This window comes from Solea senegalensis, linkage group LG1 (genome assembly GCF_019176455.1).
Source record: "Solea senegalensis isolate Sse05_10M linkage group LG1, IFAPA_SoseM_1, whole genome shotgun sequence".
Classification (NCBI taxonomy): domain Eukaryota; kingdom Metazoa; phylum Chordata; class Actinopteri; order Pleuronectiformes; family Soleidae; genus Solea; species Solea senegalensis.
This window is the reverse complement of record NC_058021.1, coordinates 27,927,532-27,943,740: the sequence shown is the minus strand read 5'-3', so window position 1 is coordinate 27,943,740 and position 16,209 is coordinate 27,927,532. Positions and strand designations below refer to the sequence as shown.

Sequence of the window (16,209 nt, the reverse complement as noted above, 5' to 3'; positions counted from 1 at the left end):
GACAAGAGTGCAGCTCCAGCACAAAGCAGCAACAGCAGACCACCAGCCATCTTCCTCCGAGTGTGTGAGAAGAGCAGAGGAGGAGCAGCTCAGCTCTGAGGGTGAGGGATGTACTCCCTCCTCTTCCCGCAGAGATTCAGCACTTGCATCCAAAACAAGCCCTATTATGGCTGTAGGAGTAAATCATGAAACGAAACACACTGACCATGAAACAGCCTGCAGCTCCTGCTGTTTGTGTTTTAAGCCCCAGTTCCCGAACCCCCCCGGGGGGACAGAGATTAAGGCTTGTCTTAACAAAACACTCTAAATGGGGAGTTTCCACAGGATCAAAACAGCTTACAAGATGTGGATTTACACTCATATCCTGAAAATCTAATCACAATAGATTAGCAATCCTGGTCCTGGAAATGAGCCCAATACTTCATGGGTCAACGTTTAAAGTTGACATTATCGCATAAATCAGGTGGTCACTTACAAGAATCTGACCTTTTCTCTGAATTCAGTTAATGACTCACTTAATGAAAAAGGGCCAGCCACACAAAATCAACCTTAACTCTCTCTAGGAGTAAAGTGGGTCATCATCAGAATTAATCAAGCAGGAGAAAAACATTTTAAATCAATGACTGTGATGCTCTCTTGCCACAAAAGACAAATCTGAGGTAAGATGGGTATAAGAGTTCTCCGACAAAAAAATGCAAGTTTCCGTTCATTAATTACAGTTAGTTAAAGACCAAGTGTAAGTCTTCACAACAGCTATTTTTTCTCTCTTAATTCTAAACTGGTTGAAAGGGGGCCCACTGCAAAAAGAGGACTTGTTGAAAAACATGTTACATGTAATGTAATGTTAAAATATATTTTAACCAAAATTGTGTGCAAAACAGGATGTTTTTTTGTATTGTTGGATTGTGTGCACTGTATGACCGGCCCCCTCCTGACCATTTCAGCAGTCCTTAGGTCATTTGAGTTTGAGATTATCTGCTGCACAAGAATGTAAAATACCATTACCTATCACACACAAATAATAGCATCAGACCACATACGTGTCCGAATTTCAGACTCCTGTTGAGCTAACTATGATCTTATCAAAGTGACATGAAAGGAAAAGTGATGCAATGCTATAGATCAAAGTGACTTAAAAGTAGGTATGACACATTCTTGTTTGATAAATACCTCATAAGCACCATTTGGACAACTCATTATCACAGATTCCATTTGGGAGGTATTTGCTGTTTCATAATGCAGATCTTTGTAAAAACTCTGACCGGTAAAACCATTACCCTGGAGGTGGAGACCAGTGACACAATTGAAAATGTTAAGGCCAAAATCCAGGATAAGGAGGGCATTCCTCCAGACCAACAGCGTATAATCTTTGCAGGCAAGCAGTTGGAAGATGGGCGCACCCTCTCCGACTATAACATCCAGAAGGAGTCAACCCTTCATCTTGTGCTACGCCTAAGAGGAGGAATGCAGGTATTTGTAAAGACCCTGACTGGCAAGACCATTACCCTTGAGGTGGAGTCCAGTGACACCATTGAAAATGTCAAGGCCAAAATCCAGGATAAGGAGGGCATCCCTCCAGACCAGCAGCGTCTTATCTTTGCTGGCAAGCAGTTGGAAGATGGGCGCACCCTCTCCGACTACAACATCCAGAAGGAATCAACCCTTCATCTTGTGCTACGCCTAAGAGGAGGAATGCAGGTATTTGTAAAGACCCTGACCGGCAAGACCATTACTCTGGAGGTGGAGTCCAGTGACACCATTGAAAACGTCAAGGCCAAAATCCAGGATAAGGAGGGCATCCCTCCAGACCAGCAGCGACTAATCTTTGCTGGCAAGCAGTTGGAAGATGGCCGCTCCCTCTCCGACTACAACATTCAGAAGGAATCAACCCTTCATCTTGTGCTACGCCTAAGAGGAGGAATGCAGGTATTTGTAAAGACCCTGACTGGCAAGACCATTACCCTTGAGGTGGAGTCCAGTGACACCACTGAAAATGTCAAGGCCAAAATCCAGGATAAGGAGGGCATCCCTCCAGACCAGCAGCGTCTTATCTTTGCTGGCAAGCAGTTGGAAGATGGACGCTCCCTCTCCGACTACAACATCCAGAAGGAATCAACTCTTCATCTTGTGCTACGCCTAAGAGGAGGAATGCAGGTATTTGTAAAGACCCTGACCGGCAAGACCATTACCCTGGAGGTGGAGTCCAGTGACACCATTGAAAACGTCAAGGCCAAAATCCAGGATAAGGAGGGCATCCCTCCAGACCAGCAGCGTCTAATCTTTGCTGGCAAGCAGTTGGAAGATGGCCGCTCCCTCTCCGACTATAACATCCAGAAGGAGTCAACCCTTCATCTTGTGCTACGCCTAAGAGGAGGAATGCAGGTATTTGACCCTAAAGACCCAGTGACACCTGGTCAAGGCCAAAATCCAGGATAAGGAGGGCATCCCTCCAGACCAGCAGCGTCTATCTTTGCTGGCAAGCAGTTGGAAGATGGCCGCTCCCTCTCCGACTATAACATCCAGAAGGAGTCAACCCTTCATCTTGTGCTACGCCTAAGAGGAGGAATGCAGGTATTTGTAAAGACCCTGACAAGACCATTATTGAGTGACACCATTGTCAAGGCCAAAATCCAGGATAAGGAGGGCATCCCTCCAGACCAGCAGCGACTAATCTTTGCTGGCAAGCAGTTGGAAGATGGGCGCACCCTCTCCGACTATAACATCCAAAAGGAGTCAACCCTCCATCTTGTGCTACGCCTGAGAGGAGGAATGCAGGTATTTGTAAAGACCCTGACCGGCAAGACCATTACCCTGGAGGTGGAGTCCAGTGACACCATTGAAAACATCAAGGCCAAAATCCAGGATAAGGAGGGCATCCCTCCAGACCAGCAGCGACTAATCTTTGCTTACAAGCAGCTGGAAGATGGCCACACCTTTTCCGACTACAACAACCAGAAGGAGTTCATCCTCCATCTTTAGCTTTGCCTGAGAGGCAGAGCATTATGTTTTAATGGTCTTACCTTGAATGACAAGACCATTACAACGTCGGCAAGAATGCAGGATAAGGAAGTCTTTCCTCTAGATGTGCAGTCTCATCTTTGACAGTTAACAGCTGTGGAATTATGGACACTGCAATGGAGTGCAAAATACAAATGATTTGCTGTAGTTCTCAGAATTAACTGTCATCTCTTAATTTACTCTCTCTGCTGTATATCAAAGAGCTTTATGAAAAATTGGGAATTTACAAAAACAATAAGTAATCCTTTGCTCAAAGTTCTAATTCTCATCCTCATCATATACCCCTTTGAAATTTGATTTTATTGAAATAAAGCTTAACAAACGAAATGTTAATTGAGTCATTTTGGACATAGTCAGCACAATAAAACAGACTTCTGGAAAAACATGAAGACATAGACAATCTTGAGTATCTTCTAGTTAAAGCTGTAGTGTGTAACTTTTTATTATAAACAAACGTCGGTTACATTCAAACCTTTGAAAGACAACTACGCAGTACTGAGTAAGATTAAATAGGCATGCTGGTGGAGTGAGATGGCTGCAAACTAGGTTAAGTAATTATCAGTCGTTCTCTATAACATGACTGAAATTAAACAAATGTTTGGAAGTAAGCAATAAATGATTGAAAATGTGACACAAAAGTCAAAAAAAAATATTAAAGGTCCAGTGTGTAAAGTTTAGGAGGGTTTATTGGACGAAACTGAATAAACCAGCCATACCTATATGTTTGTATATGTGTATAATCACTTAAAAATAAGCAAAAGGAAAACATCCTTTCTTGTATGTGAGGGCAACCATATTTCCCTTTACGCTGGTTCCTGTGGTGGTGTGTTGGGAAAAGGAGGGATGTAACTAATTCTTACATACTGGACCTTAACACTAATAATGAGTTGAGATTCATGAAGATGTACAGTTAACTAGGAGTTACATGATCCACATATTTCCAGACAGTGTTAGTTTCCAGTCGATGCCAGTAGAGTCGGAGCTCCGCTGCTGTAACCTATTTCGTTGCAGTGATTCACTCTGATCCCCCTCATCTCCTGTCATGAAGAAACACATGGGAAGGGGTGTGGTTTCGTTAATTTAAAATAAAGGAGACTTAAATCACAGAAGATACAAGAAGAGATTTTTCTTTAATCAAAAATTAAAAAGTGGAGCAGACTCACCTGTGTGAGGGACGGTTTGTGGACGCAGTCAACATAAGGTTTGGGCTCGTCTTGAATTTCTCCTCTGAAGGCTTTGTAGCAAACTGCGCAGTCCATTAACGGCTGCATGAACGCACAAAAACAAAACAGCAGAGACAAGTCAGGGCAGGCAGCCACTCTCACCCTTCACATTTCTGAGCTTAGTTAAAGAAATGCAGCTTGAAATCAGGGCAGACTTACTCTGTCGTTTCTAAACTGACACCCTGTGGAGTCCACTGTCCCTTTGGGGCACCTGGTGGCTTTGAGGTAGAAGTTGTGGTAGACGTAGATCACGTCAAACCCAGGCTGAGGAGTAAGAGTAGGGGGGTTGAATCTAGACAACTTACAAAAGCCTAGAGACTGAGTTATCCTGAGTCATCCAATACATTACCTCAATGTCTGACCTTACGAGGGACTTCAAAAAGAGGAAATGGTGCTGGATTCCAGTGTGTGAGCTGAGCTGCTCCAGAGCCAGGTCCACTCCTTGCCTGTAGGTATCAGAAAGTTTATTGTAAGCGTTGTTTGCATTAGAAGAAAAGAACAGAGCTTCAAAGCTCAGCAGCAGCAGCAGCAGCAGTGGAGCAGCCATCTTTTCCCTTTCTGTCTGTAAGAGTGGGAACACTGTGATCCACCCTCTCCCTCTATGTGCACTTTTAAAGGACAGCCCACTTTCCACTTGGAAAATATTATTTGTTTGAGTCACGCCTCAGGTGATCCATCATCTTCATACCACTCTTTAGTCAGTGGGATCCTAACAGTAATTTGATTACATGTTCCAGTTTTTCTGTCATCACTGCAGCACTGACAGTTCTTCAAGATCTTATCCTTTGTAGATAAGATCTTGATCATCAGAGCTGAATTTGATGCACAAACTCAAAACATCGTCCTTAAACAAGTCGATTTTAATTACAAATATATGACATTTGGGGTTCCACAAGGTTCAACACTTGGTCCCCTTTTATTTACACTGTACAAATGTGCAATTAGCATATTTATCATTCATTTCTTTGGAGCTGATCGAGGTACAGATTTCCATCTGTATATGTTTAATATCAAGGCTGAATTTGGTGATTTAAAAACTGTCATATCCTGGAAAACTGAGAAAAATCAATCAACTTTTGTTTCCTTAAAATTCACACTTTCCATAATTATAGGTTAATAAACTTAACATATCAGCTTCCTTCATGTTGAAAACACCATTTAATGCGCCAACCTTTGATACTGGGGATTTCTGGGGTTCCACAAGGTTCAACACTTGGGCCGCTTTTATTTACACTCTGCAAACTTCTGCTTGGCTCTACAATGCACATTAAACACATTTTGTATCATGGGGGTGCAGTGTTTTGGTCATCAAAGCTACATGCTAGAGCTTTAAATTGAGTTTTTAAATTTCACAATGACGTAAATATTTTGGGTTCTCATAGGGACTGCCTTATCATGCCTAATTGTGTCTTCCCGGACGAATTATACAGGAAAAAAAATGACAGAACCATCACCATGATAAATAGAAAATAACTTTTTATTTGTCATCAATATTTGAACCATTAATGTACAAGAGAGCATCAGCAATATCCTCACAGACTTTATATTGCTTATGAAATGGATAACACATTTCACATCGTCGACAAATACTTTGATGCACATAAACAACCTTCACTTCATTCACAGACATAAAACGGACAGTGTACTTCACTGCCTTCATCTCATAAATATCCTCCTTCAGTGTCATGGCCATGTTGCAGCTAAATGTGTGTGTGTGTACATAAGAAAAACTAAGGTCGTGTGACACACTCCTGACAAAGCAATAATGCCTTATATTGTGACAGATAAATAATGGAGAGATGTTTGATTCATGAGCACATTAAAAGTACAAACTACTGTAACGTGTGTCGCCCTTTTTCAAACACAACAGACACTTGTAGCTGTACAGCATCACTTCATGGTCCCAACAGGCACTTTTTCCTCTTTCTTTTTTTTAATTTTGTGCAACTTTGTGACACCAAACAGGCACAAGATCACACCAGTAATGGTACAGTTCAGAGGGGAAGGAAGTGTAACAGGGAGGAGCGAACTGTTCTGTGTTACACTGACACAAGTTACGACATGAAATGAAACAAAAAAACAAATACATATTATTTAAAAAGCCTTCAAAATGCTTCAATATTGAGATTGTCAACACAGGTTTTGTATTAATTCGGTTTGAATAAAATCATTTTAATTAGCAAAAGAATTTAATTTTGATTGAGTAAGGAATGTTATATTGAGAAAGAAACTTGTTGATTAGGCCTAAACTTATCTGAAAACAACACAGTGAGGGAGATTTGAGAGGATTTGAACTGAACTGCAGCTTATTGATCTGAAAACAACACCATTCACATGAGCCACAGTTTGGCACTTGAACAAAGAAAACACCCAAAAAAAAATATATTACATCGATTCCCAGAAACCAAGTGAGACAAGTTACAGCAGAACATTAGTGCGTTAATCATGTGCGTTGTTATTATTATTATGATAATTATCCCACTGTGATTATAATCATAAACATGTGTCCTGGAATTAGTGTAACCAGAGTTTGTGTTCCGTTTGGTTTCACAATCACTGCAGTCCTGCAACATCTCCCTCTGCTGGTGATTTAAATTCACTTACACACAGACTTTGACAAACAAACCCCTAAATAAACATTAGTACAACAAATTAATCAGTTACAAAAGTACAGGCTAAAAAAAAAAAAATCAACCAAAGATGATCTAACAAGCAAGCTAAAACAACACTGGTATTTTGTATTTACCGGACGCTAAGAAGATAAAATGATTATGTTAAATACAGTCATTGTTCTGATTTGGTGTTTTTTTTAAAAAGTGCTACGAGCTTCAGGAGGCGGGTAAAGTGATCGGCTGTCTAAAATAAGACAGAATGAGGGAAAATAACATTTTCTCAGTATACTGCTAATTTCCTTCATAAGGCGCTTGGTGAGCTTAAAACACACACACACACACACACACACACAAAAGCAACAAAGTAGAATAGCAAAAACTACAGCTTGATAATATAAAGGAATGTATAACACATATCCTCCACATATTCAATGTGAATGAGAGCAACATTTCAGGGCTAAAACATATCTACCTTTACCGCGATTCATTTTGAGCGTCAGATTAATATCATTTGATTTGGAATACTTTGCCCCTGAAATTCATGTTTTAAAAACGTGTGCGATGAGTGACCCACTCACTGACAACAGTAGGATTTCACTTCAAGTGTTGTCGACAATCAGACCCCCCCCCCTCCCCCACCAAACAATCTGCTAATATTAATAAAAATGACTTAAATAGTGACCCAAGTAACTCCTAAACGCGCTTTTGACGTACTGTGCGCTGATGTCTTCGTGATGTGGCGGGTCAGCAGTGCACAGCTGATGAAGCGTGAAGTTTTTCAGTCTCACGAGCGTTTCAAGTCGGAGGGACTCCCATTGTGGGACAAGTCGTCAGCGCTTGCGACCGTTACACGGGCATGTGCATCTCAGAATACTCGTCGTGACAGTCGCGCTCGTCAAACTTTGGCTCCGCGTCGTCCGCGTCCAACTGGAGGAAGCATAAAAGACGTCAAAGGAAACATATTAGAGCACATTTCTCTTCCTACATTCAAGGAAAAATCTCAAATTTGAGGAGTGAAGAAACGACATGCGAAGTAAAATAGTACATTATTTTTGATTAGTTTATGTTTGAATACTTTTTAACCACCAAAATGACTGTACATCTACTGTATGTAGATTCTTACCTATAATCAAAGTAAGAATCAAACTTTATTCCTTAACTGCATGCACTAATCTGTTCATTTAAATATATTATAACTAAATATCAACTTTTACAATTTATGTTTTTCTTTTTTTAAATATCTTATGCCTATGTCTACCTATGTCTTTCTTTAAATTGTTTTTCTATTTCCTTATTTTAAGCTTTTTAAGACTTTTTTGTTCCTTTTTAAACTTAATTCATTGATTAATAATTAATCAATTAATTTGTTGGACGATACAGAATTGAATATTAATTTATTTAGCCATAATTGCTAAATTGGCATCTCACTAGTGCAGCTCGGTAGTGGACAAAATACTACATACAATATACTGTGTGTGTGTGTGTGTGTGTGTGTGTGTGTGTGTGTGTATATATATATATATATATATATATATATATATATATATATATATATATATATATATATATATATATATATATATATATATATATACATATACATACATAGCTAGCAGCATATTGCACCCCCGTGTGGCCAAACTTACACATGCCATCTCTCGGCCGTTGAAGATGCGGCGAAGCACGAACATCTTGACAGGAACGGTGAGTATGAGGACGAAGGGAAAAGCCAGAGACGCCTGCGTCGACATCACGGCCCACAGAGCGGCCAAACACACGACCTGGATGCTGGTGAACAGATGCATGCGCAGCGTACGGACCTGTAAACAGACATGATTGATGAGCATCAAACCTCTGTGAACGTCTAACTTGGCTGTTATAGAATTAAATACAATAGGTTTGCTTCGAATGTTGTCGTTTGTTAAAAGGAAAAGGAAACGATGCTATAAATCGTGATTATTGATTGATGTCACCTCACCTTGCGCACGTAGGTGTGGTCAGGGTGATACTTGGGCGGCATGAGCAGCAGCATCATCCGCTCCGTCAGCTGGATGCCATTCAGAGACATCACACCCATGTAGAGGAAGATACCAAACAACACAGCCAGCGGGATCTGACGCAGCAGGTCACCGATTACAATGGACAAGCCTGGAGAGAGAAAAACGTAAAACGCAGCTTTAAACTCAAAGTTAAGTTGTTTTTTTTTTAAGTGGATTGTACCGACATAAAGTCAGCACTGACTGAGCTTAATAACACCAATTAAAATCTATATGTGATGGACCCAGAAAAACATTGGACAGTTAGTGGTTCCATAGTAAATCTTAGTACACCACTGTCTGTGCTGACGATGTGTCAATACCTCATACAGCCAGACCCCAGAAAACCTGAAGTCTCCCTTTATAAGGAGATGAAAGGTGACGACGTGTCAGTGTCAGCCACTCACCGACCATGATGGAGACCAGGAGCCCGGTGACCCTCTGCTCCTTCACCTCCTGGATGCGGGGCTTGTCTCCGGGGGCGACAGCCTTGCTCATGACAGTGAGGGCGTTGACGTGGGTCACCGAGCGGACGGTGGCGGCGGCCATCCACGGCAGGCCGAACAGCGCCGAGGTGCCGCCCAGCACCACGATCAGCATCAGGTCCAGATGGAAGCCGGATCCTTTCACCAGCATCCGCTCCTTCTTACTCACGATCAGGCTGCAGGAAGTCGTGTGTGTGCATGTCATGATTTAAAACTTTTTCCACATACAGACTAAAGTTAACACCACACCATACACATTTTTTTTAAATCAAACAAATAAAATTTTTAGCCTCTTATTAGTAATAACTTTTTGAATCTATGGAACAAATATTGCACCGAGGTAAAAGGTTTACTCACGTGGTGATCTGAGTCTCCATGAAGATGAGGATGAAGACCAGCAGAGCCGGCAGGCAGCAGGCAAACATCATCCAGATTGGGAATTCGCCGTCTGAACCCAGAGGATTAATGATCCAGCCACGTTTGTCGGGACTCGTCACAGAGAAACCTTCGGGAACGCTCAGTTTCTGTGGGAGAAGAAGAAGGGACGCCGTCCGAGCATTAACATTCACATGCTCAGTATGTGACGTGAGATAAAGATGCAGTGGTTGTATTCGAGTCTCACTTGTGTGTATGTGTCATCGACGCTGTAATCCACCAGGACCATGAGGAGGATGGCGATGGGCACCCCAAAATCTCCGATAATCCTGCGAAACTAAGACACCACAAGACGTATATAAACAATTTTATACTGTTTTGAAATCCACTTCACATCCTGATAGCATCAATAAAGTAACATTTAACACTGCTAGCATTGAGGAAGGGATGGATCATAGGACATATTCTTCTGGTTTGCTGGTTGGAGCTAACCAGGAAGTAAGAATATAATGAATAGACACCAGGGGGCATCCGTTTGAATGGAAGTCCCTGGGAAAATGAGCCTAGTTCCCAGTTGATTGATAACATCAGTAAACATTTTTCTGAGGAGTGAATGGTCTCAATCGCTAGTTTCAGGGAAAATAGACCATAAAGCACATCATATACAAGTGTGATTGACAGCTGGTGTCGTCTAGTTGCAGAAATTGCATAAAAATGAGTTTCCAAAACAAAAATAAAGACTCTTTTAGAGAGTGATGCAAGCTCCTTACCCTTCCGGGGAAGAACGCGCTGTTCTTGAACTTGCGCAGGTAGAAAGCGATGAAAAATGTCCCGGCCATGAGGACCAGAGAGAGCAGAGCCGTGTTGGGTTCTCCTCTGACCTTCACCGCCACAGGCAGGGAGCTGTTACTCATCATGACAGTGATATTTTCTGTCGCAGTGCCCCCTTCTGTGCTGTTGTCAAGGGAGCAGCGCTGCAGTGGGTGCTCCTTGAAAATCTGCCAGGAAAAACACAGAGGAGGTATATTACACACACACACGCACGCACACACACATATTTAGGGATTATCATCACATCTTGAAGGTGTCCAACTGCTCTTAAGCCCGTGGCATAAAACTACCACAGTTCACTGCTTCCACAACAATAAGCCCGGATAATAAAACTCTAAATCCATTTAACTTTCGAGGACAATCACTCACAGGTGATTTGAGCTGCACTTGTAAGAAAAACACACTCATTTCGACCTCGGGCTTTGAATATATTCCAAAGATTAGTCTGCTCTGTTTTGTGTCAGGGACGTAATCCCGCAGCGTGCCCAAAAAAAGCTGAGTTTACCTTGATGAGCTTGATGAAGGTCTCGCAGATGAAGATAAGCGAGATGAGGAAGGAGAAGATTTCCTGGGTGAAGCGGGAGACGAAGCGGACCAGGAAACTGCCTTCGAAGGCCACCGTAACAAACACGATGATGATGAGCCAAAACCCGATCCAGACCCGGCCAGTTAGGTACTCCATCTCATTGGCTTTACAGAACTATTATTAAAAAACAGAGAACATTATATAAGCATTTTTAATGGAAGAGTGGGCGGTAGATAGATGATTTAATGGTTATATATCAATACCCGCTGCTGGAAAAAGAGGTAACATGATTTACCTGAAGCTACTTCCTGAGCCAAACCTAAATCCATCTACAGTATGTACATAATAACTAATAAAAGCAAATGTTTTGCCAAGTTTGCCAACAAAAACAATAATAAAATGATGTTTATCTTTTCACACAAAGTGATCCAAAATAATCCAATGATCCAAAGAATAGCATTCACACGGAATAAAAGTATCTTTACAGGATAATTAAGACGTTTTATTTTCAATTAGATGTAAAATATTAATAATTCATTAATCTATGCTTTGTTGCCTTCATTTGGGCTGGGGTGGAATGAAAGGTGGGGAAATGCAGTGTTTGGTGTAAGCAAGTTAGAGTATAAAAAGGGGGGAACTGAGTTTATTAAGGATGAAATTCACTCAAAATGTAAGTATGCAAAGTTAAGTTTTAAAATGAAGGTCGTTGTCACAACGTAGACACATCATTACTGGTCACTTACACTGTAAAAGGCTTCTTCAAAAACTAGCAAGGGTCCAGAAAAACCCACAATCAGCAGCGGCTGAGCTCCGAGCAGACAGAAGATCACACCCTGCACGGCTGTCGACACGATCAACTCCGAGACTCCGATCAGACCGTCCGTTTTCTCACCTGGCAACAGAGACACGCAACGCATTATCACCAAAACGGACACGCAAACAGGGGTTTTAAGTTTCATTAATACACGTTTGTCTAAAAGCACAAAGGGGAAGTCTTCAGTTTCCTCCGTGCCACTCACCCAGAAGGCCTCCAAATGTTATGGCTGGAGAGAGAGCAGCAAAGTAGATAAAGATCACGGCAGCCATGCACTGACTGTTGAGTGCGTCCTTGAAGTCGCTTAAGTACTTTGGATAACGTCGACGCACGTCTCGTACCAGCCCACCAAAGGGGCGTCCCGTGCGCTCTAGAGGGTCGTCTTTCTTTGAGGGTAAGAGTAGAGCCTCTGTGTGTACAAAGCAAAAATGACAGTAAGTCAAGTGAGAACGCCCCTCGAGAGGGACACCGTCGTTTGAAGAGATGATTACCTTTTTCTTCAAAACTTTTCGGCTCCTTGGCCAACAGCTTGACCTCCTGCTCCTCCCTCTTGCGCAGCATCTCCCGCTGGAAGCGAGCGACAGAGCGCAGCAGCTCATCATCCGCCATCTCCGACGGCGGCAGCACGATGCTGCAGTCCAGGAAGCTGTTGATGGCGTTCAGCAGGTCGTGCCTGTCGTCTGCCAGATAGGCTGCCTCGTGGAATTGCTGGGAGGAAATTCAACCATAAATAAAGAAACGCATGGTTTTCTACCCTATATTTTCTTAACCTCTTAAAAAGGATAGTAAAACTGATCATAGTCACTTCATCTAATGTAATTTAAGACAGCTTTAGTCTATGTTTTTGTGTCGTTTTTACTTCACGACACACAGGACTTGTTGATGCCTCCATCAATAAGTTCAAATGTGTTATTTTCTGAATTCAGGGTTTAAAATTCTTTGTTTGGAATTACCCAAGTTACACAAACTTGGCAGATGAGGCAGCAGTAGACCAGCAGCTCCTGTAGCCTTGCAATCCAAAAACAAAGATCTAAATGGAGTTTAGTAGACGAGAATGAGCAGATGTTTCCAGCTAGAAAGGGCTGTGTTATTATGGTACCACAGACCAGACATAAGCTGCCTTTCATTTAATTTGGTTTGCCTATTGATTAGTGGCTAAAATCAGATTTTCCTTTGTGTTTTGTGTAAAACAGCCTATCATGACATAGTGTGACCGCACAGTCTATTGACAGATTCCTGTGCCCACCTTGTCAGACATGAGTGTGGAGATGGAGCGTCCAATCTCATGGTAGTCCATGCTGGTGGAGGAAGGTCCCAGCAGAACAAAGAGGAACCTGACAGGCACGGGGACCTCCAGGACGGACTCCAGCTCCACCGCCTCCTGCAGGCGCACAAACGCCATGGTGGGCTGCTCCAGGAAGTGCACGCTTCCTAAAAGTCAGAATGGTGCATGAAAATGAAGGAATGCACGTGATTTTAAAGCTTGTTTTGGTGTCGTACATTTGTTGCATTTCATGGCTTAAAGGGCATAAGAGACTCACCTACAAGGACGACCGTGGCCTCAGCATTCTCAGGAATCTTCTCCAGCAGCTTCAGCTCATGTTTGGACTTGGAGCGCGGCATACCGGGCACCGGGGTCGACTCCTTCTGCTAAAAAAAAAAAGCAAAACTAGAAGTTAAATTAAGGAAATAACCCCAACTTTTAGATAACATGCACTGGACATACCTGTACTTCGCTCTTCTCCATGTCTATGCGCGTGTCTCCTGCGACTCCAGTGGGGTGGCCGGTGCTCAGGAGCGGTTCAGTGACAGATCGCTCCGGCTGGTGGCTGTGGTTGGCATTGTGGTGGTGTGTTATGAGGCTGCCGAGGCTGGCGGCGGAGATGTTCCTGGGGAAGGGGCTGTGGTGCTCTTTCTCATCGCTCGGGTGACTAGGTGAGGTAGGGAATGGCAGAGAGAGGGTGAGCAAGAGGAAGAGAGGGAACGACCAGGCAAGAAGCCACCTAGCAGCAGCAAGTGCGAACAATACAGTACTGTTTAACAGCTGTTGGAGCTTTGTACTAGTATGAACTAGTATAAGCTTCGTCTGTGATGGTTATCAGTCATCCAGGTCATTGTATCCTCTATAGCTTGAGGTTTTCTTGAAGATGTTTCACCTAATTTAACTGAAAAGCCTCTTGGATACAAGATTAAACATCTTCAACAAATAAAGAAATATCAAGCTGCCCAACTTTGATGACAGCTTAAGGCTTTTTACACTATTTAAGCTATTTATCCATTCACAATTGAATTAATTTGTTGATGTAAGCACACAGGACTGCAAAAGAATAAAAGATCTTCATTTGAAAATAGTAGACGATAATTTTTGCACGCATCTTAACAACATTTGTGACCTCTTTTTTTTTTTTTTTTGAATGGCACATGGGTCACTACACGCCCAGTCAACTTGGACGTTCTACTGTATATGCAGCACTTTTTCACAAATCACAAATCAATGTACAGGATGTGGGTGAGACTTAACAGATTGATTTTTGCTTCAAAACCGAAGCTGAATCAGTTCAAATCACCAGTGTTTAAGCAGCAGTGCCCTCAGGACATTGGATCGGTCTTCAGCTTTGATCTGATCAGAGATGATCATCTGCTCCACCACCTGGTGGGCAATGCCAGGGAGGGTCTTCTGGTCCAGGTCGAGCAGCACTGCACCTGCAAACACACACACAAACACACACACACACTGAGCTCTGCATCACTGACGACATGTTCAAACTCCGTTTCTCCTCCTTACCATGCGAGATGGTCTTTCTGAGCTCCAGCAAACTACGGAAGGACAGAGAAGCCACGTGAGGCTTCCCCCAGCGGTCCGTCTCCTCCTCCACGTCTTCCTCAAACTTGATCCAACGGGCCGTTTCCTTCCACTGCATCTCCTGGTTCTTGTCCATGATCAGCTCATTCAGCTCCACAAACACCTGGAAACGTCACACAGCATCACAGTGCGACAGTGTGAGATACAGCGGCTAACACCCATTGTGTGTCTGGTCAGGACGCACAGAAAGTTCCACCTGAACAAAACGAGTTTTGCGTGTCTTCGTGCTTACCGGGTTACAAAGTAGTTTATTCTACATCACTTCACACAATTATGCTGTGTAACAAACAGAGGCATCACACAGGTTACTACCCTTGTGTTCAACTTTAAAAAGCTGCATAAGAACGCACACAAAAAAGACCAGGAGAGTCCAGTAGAGAAAGTTATCTGTTGGACATCTCTCCACTCTCTTGCAAATCAGGCTATTAAATAAACACCATGCAGGTCAGTCACAGTCCTGTGTAAAGCAAGACTTCAAAGGGGGGGAGGAAAAACCCCAAAACAGGCTGGTAAATCCGTCATGTGCCATGCCTGTGAAACCACGCTCACGCAAGTCAGACCTGACTGCGGCCGGTCAACCAGCCTCACCTTCTTGTACTGAGCCATTTGCCCAAAGACTGAGTCCAGCAGAAAGGCTTCTGGCCGTGAGGCAGAGCGGTACAGAGTCACCGGTAACCGCTAGAGGAGCGAGACGGGTGCAGGAGAGTCTCAAACACTGACACAGAAGATGTCACTTTTACACAAATGCCCACAGGTGACTCTTCCACATCACACACACCTGACAGCGACCTGTTGTTTACTTGGGCTGCTGGGGGCTTAGAGTACTGTATGAGAGTGTGTGTGTGTTAATAAAACATAGTGCTCTCTCTCTCTCTCTGTGTGGAGCTCCCAGTGTCTGGTTACCTCTGCTCCTCTCTCTCTTTTCCTTTCCATGTGTGAAAGAAAAGAACTCATTCATTCATTTTTAATTGTGTCCTTCCCTCCCTGTCCCATCCACAAAAAACTTTGACAAAAGAAAGGATGGGGAAACACTTCCCAGGATTTGAGGCAACGTACAGTTATATTTGTGGGAAAAGTACAAATCTGAAGTAAAAATTCTTTTTCCCCAAATTTTTTTGTCCTACTGCATTGTAAACATAAAGATTTATTTTGGTTTTTTTTCTTATACAATCTAACGATGGATAAATAAATTATGTGCATATGTACAGACTTAATTATTGTGTGGTTTATTTCATTGTTACATTACATGTCATTTAGCAGACGCTTTTATCCAAAGCGACTTACAATGGAATCAAGTACAATTAGCCAGGGGTGGAATCGAACTTGCTTACTACTTGCGAACTAACTTACAAAATTACAAACAAAGGTCTCACCTCTGGCTCTGGAAAACTGTTATATTTATTTTTAAGCGCCATTGTGTAACTTC

The 16,209-nt window shown here is 42.6% G+C and overlaps 2 protein-coding genes across 5 annotated transcripts in view; one reads left to right on the top strand and one right to left on the bottom strand.

Annotated features, from left to right (window-relative positions):
- The first annotated feature begins 1,236 nt into the window (after positions 1–1,236).
- Positions 1,237–2,979, top strand: LOC122776410 (polyubiquitin-like). The gene is made up of 2 exons (XM_044036976.1): positions 1,237–2,382; positions 2,572–2,979. The coding sequence occupies exons 1-2, from the start codon at positions 1,237–1,239 to the stop codon at positions 2,977–2,979; spliced, it is 1,554 nt and encodes a 517-aa protein (XP_043892911.1).
- Positions 2,980–5,700: 2,721 nt separating this feature from the next.
- The window catches only part of slc4a2b (solute carrier family 4 member 2b), a 41,318-nt gene continuing 30,809 nt past the window's right edge, over positions 5,701–16,209 (bottom strand). For 3 of the 4 annotated variants that reach the window (XM_044028807.1, XM_044028799.1, XM_044028825.1), the window contains 16 exons: positions 14,706–14,886; positions 14,488–14,623; positions 13,647–13,851; positions 13,462–13,570; positions 13,167–13,351; positions 12,412–12,628; positions 12,126–12,329; positions 11,850–11,998; positions 11,086–11,280; positions 10,520–10,747; positions 9,997–10,086; positions 9,732–9,898; positions 9,297–9,550; positions 8,832–9,001; positions 8,500–8,673; positions 5,701–7,780 (listed from right to left, as the gene is read on the bottom strand). In XM_044028807.1, coding sequence (XP_043884742.1) covers positions 7,700–7,780; positions 8,500–8,673; positions 8,832–9,001; positions 9,297–9,550; positions 9,732–9,898; positions 9,997–10,086; positions 10,520–10,747; positions 11,086–11,280; positions 11,850–11,998; positions 12,126–12,329; positions 12,412–12,628; positions 13,167–13,351; positions 13,462–13,570; positions 13,647–13,851; positions 14,488–14,623; positions 14,706–14,886 — 2,745 coding nt within the window. In that variant the 3' untranslated portion in view covers positions 5,701–7,699. The remainder of the gene's footprint in view (positions 7,781–8,499; positions 8,674–8,831; positions 9,002–9,296; positions 9,551–9,731; positions 9,899–9,996; positions 10,087–10,519; positions 10,748–11,085; positions 11,281–11,849; positions 11,999–12,125; positions 12,330–12,411; positions 12,629–13,166; positions 13,352–13,461; positions 13,571–13,646; positions 13,852–14,487; positions 14,624–14,705; positions 14,887–16,209) is intronic. The other variant, XM_044028816.1, reaches the window with a different exon arrangement.

Excerpts from the sequence above, each read along its gene's own strand:
- LOC122776410 (XM_044036976.1), top strand. The coding sequence starts at position 1,237 with ATGCAGATCTTTGTAAAAACTCTGACCGGTAAAACCATTACCCTGGAG. Across the intron at positions 2,383-2,571 it reads GCCTAAGAGGAGGAATGCAG|GTATTTGTAAAGACCCTGAC; the intron begins GTATTTGACCCT and ends GGAGGAATGCAG.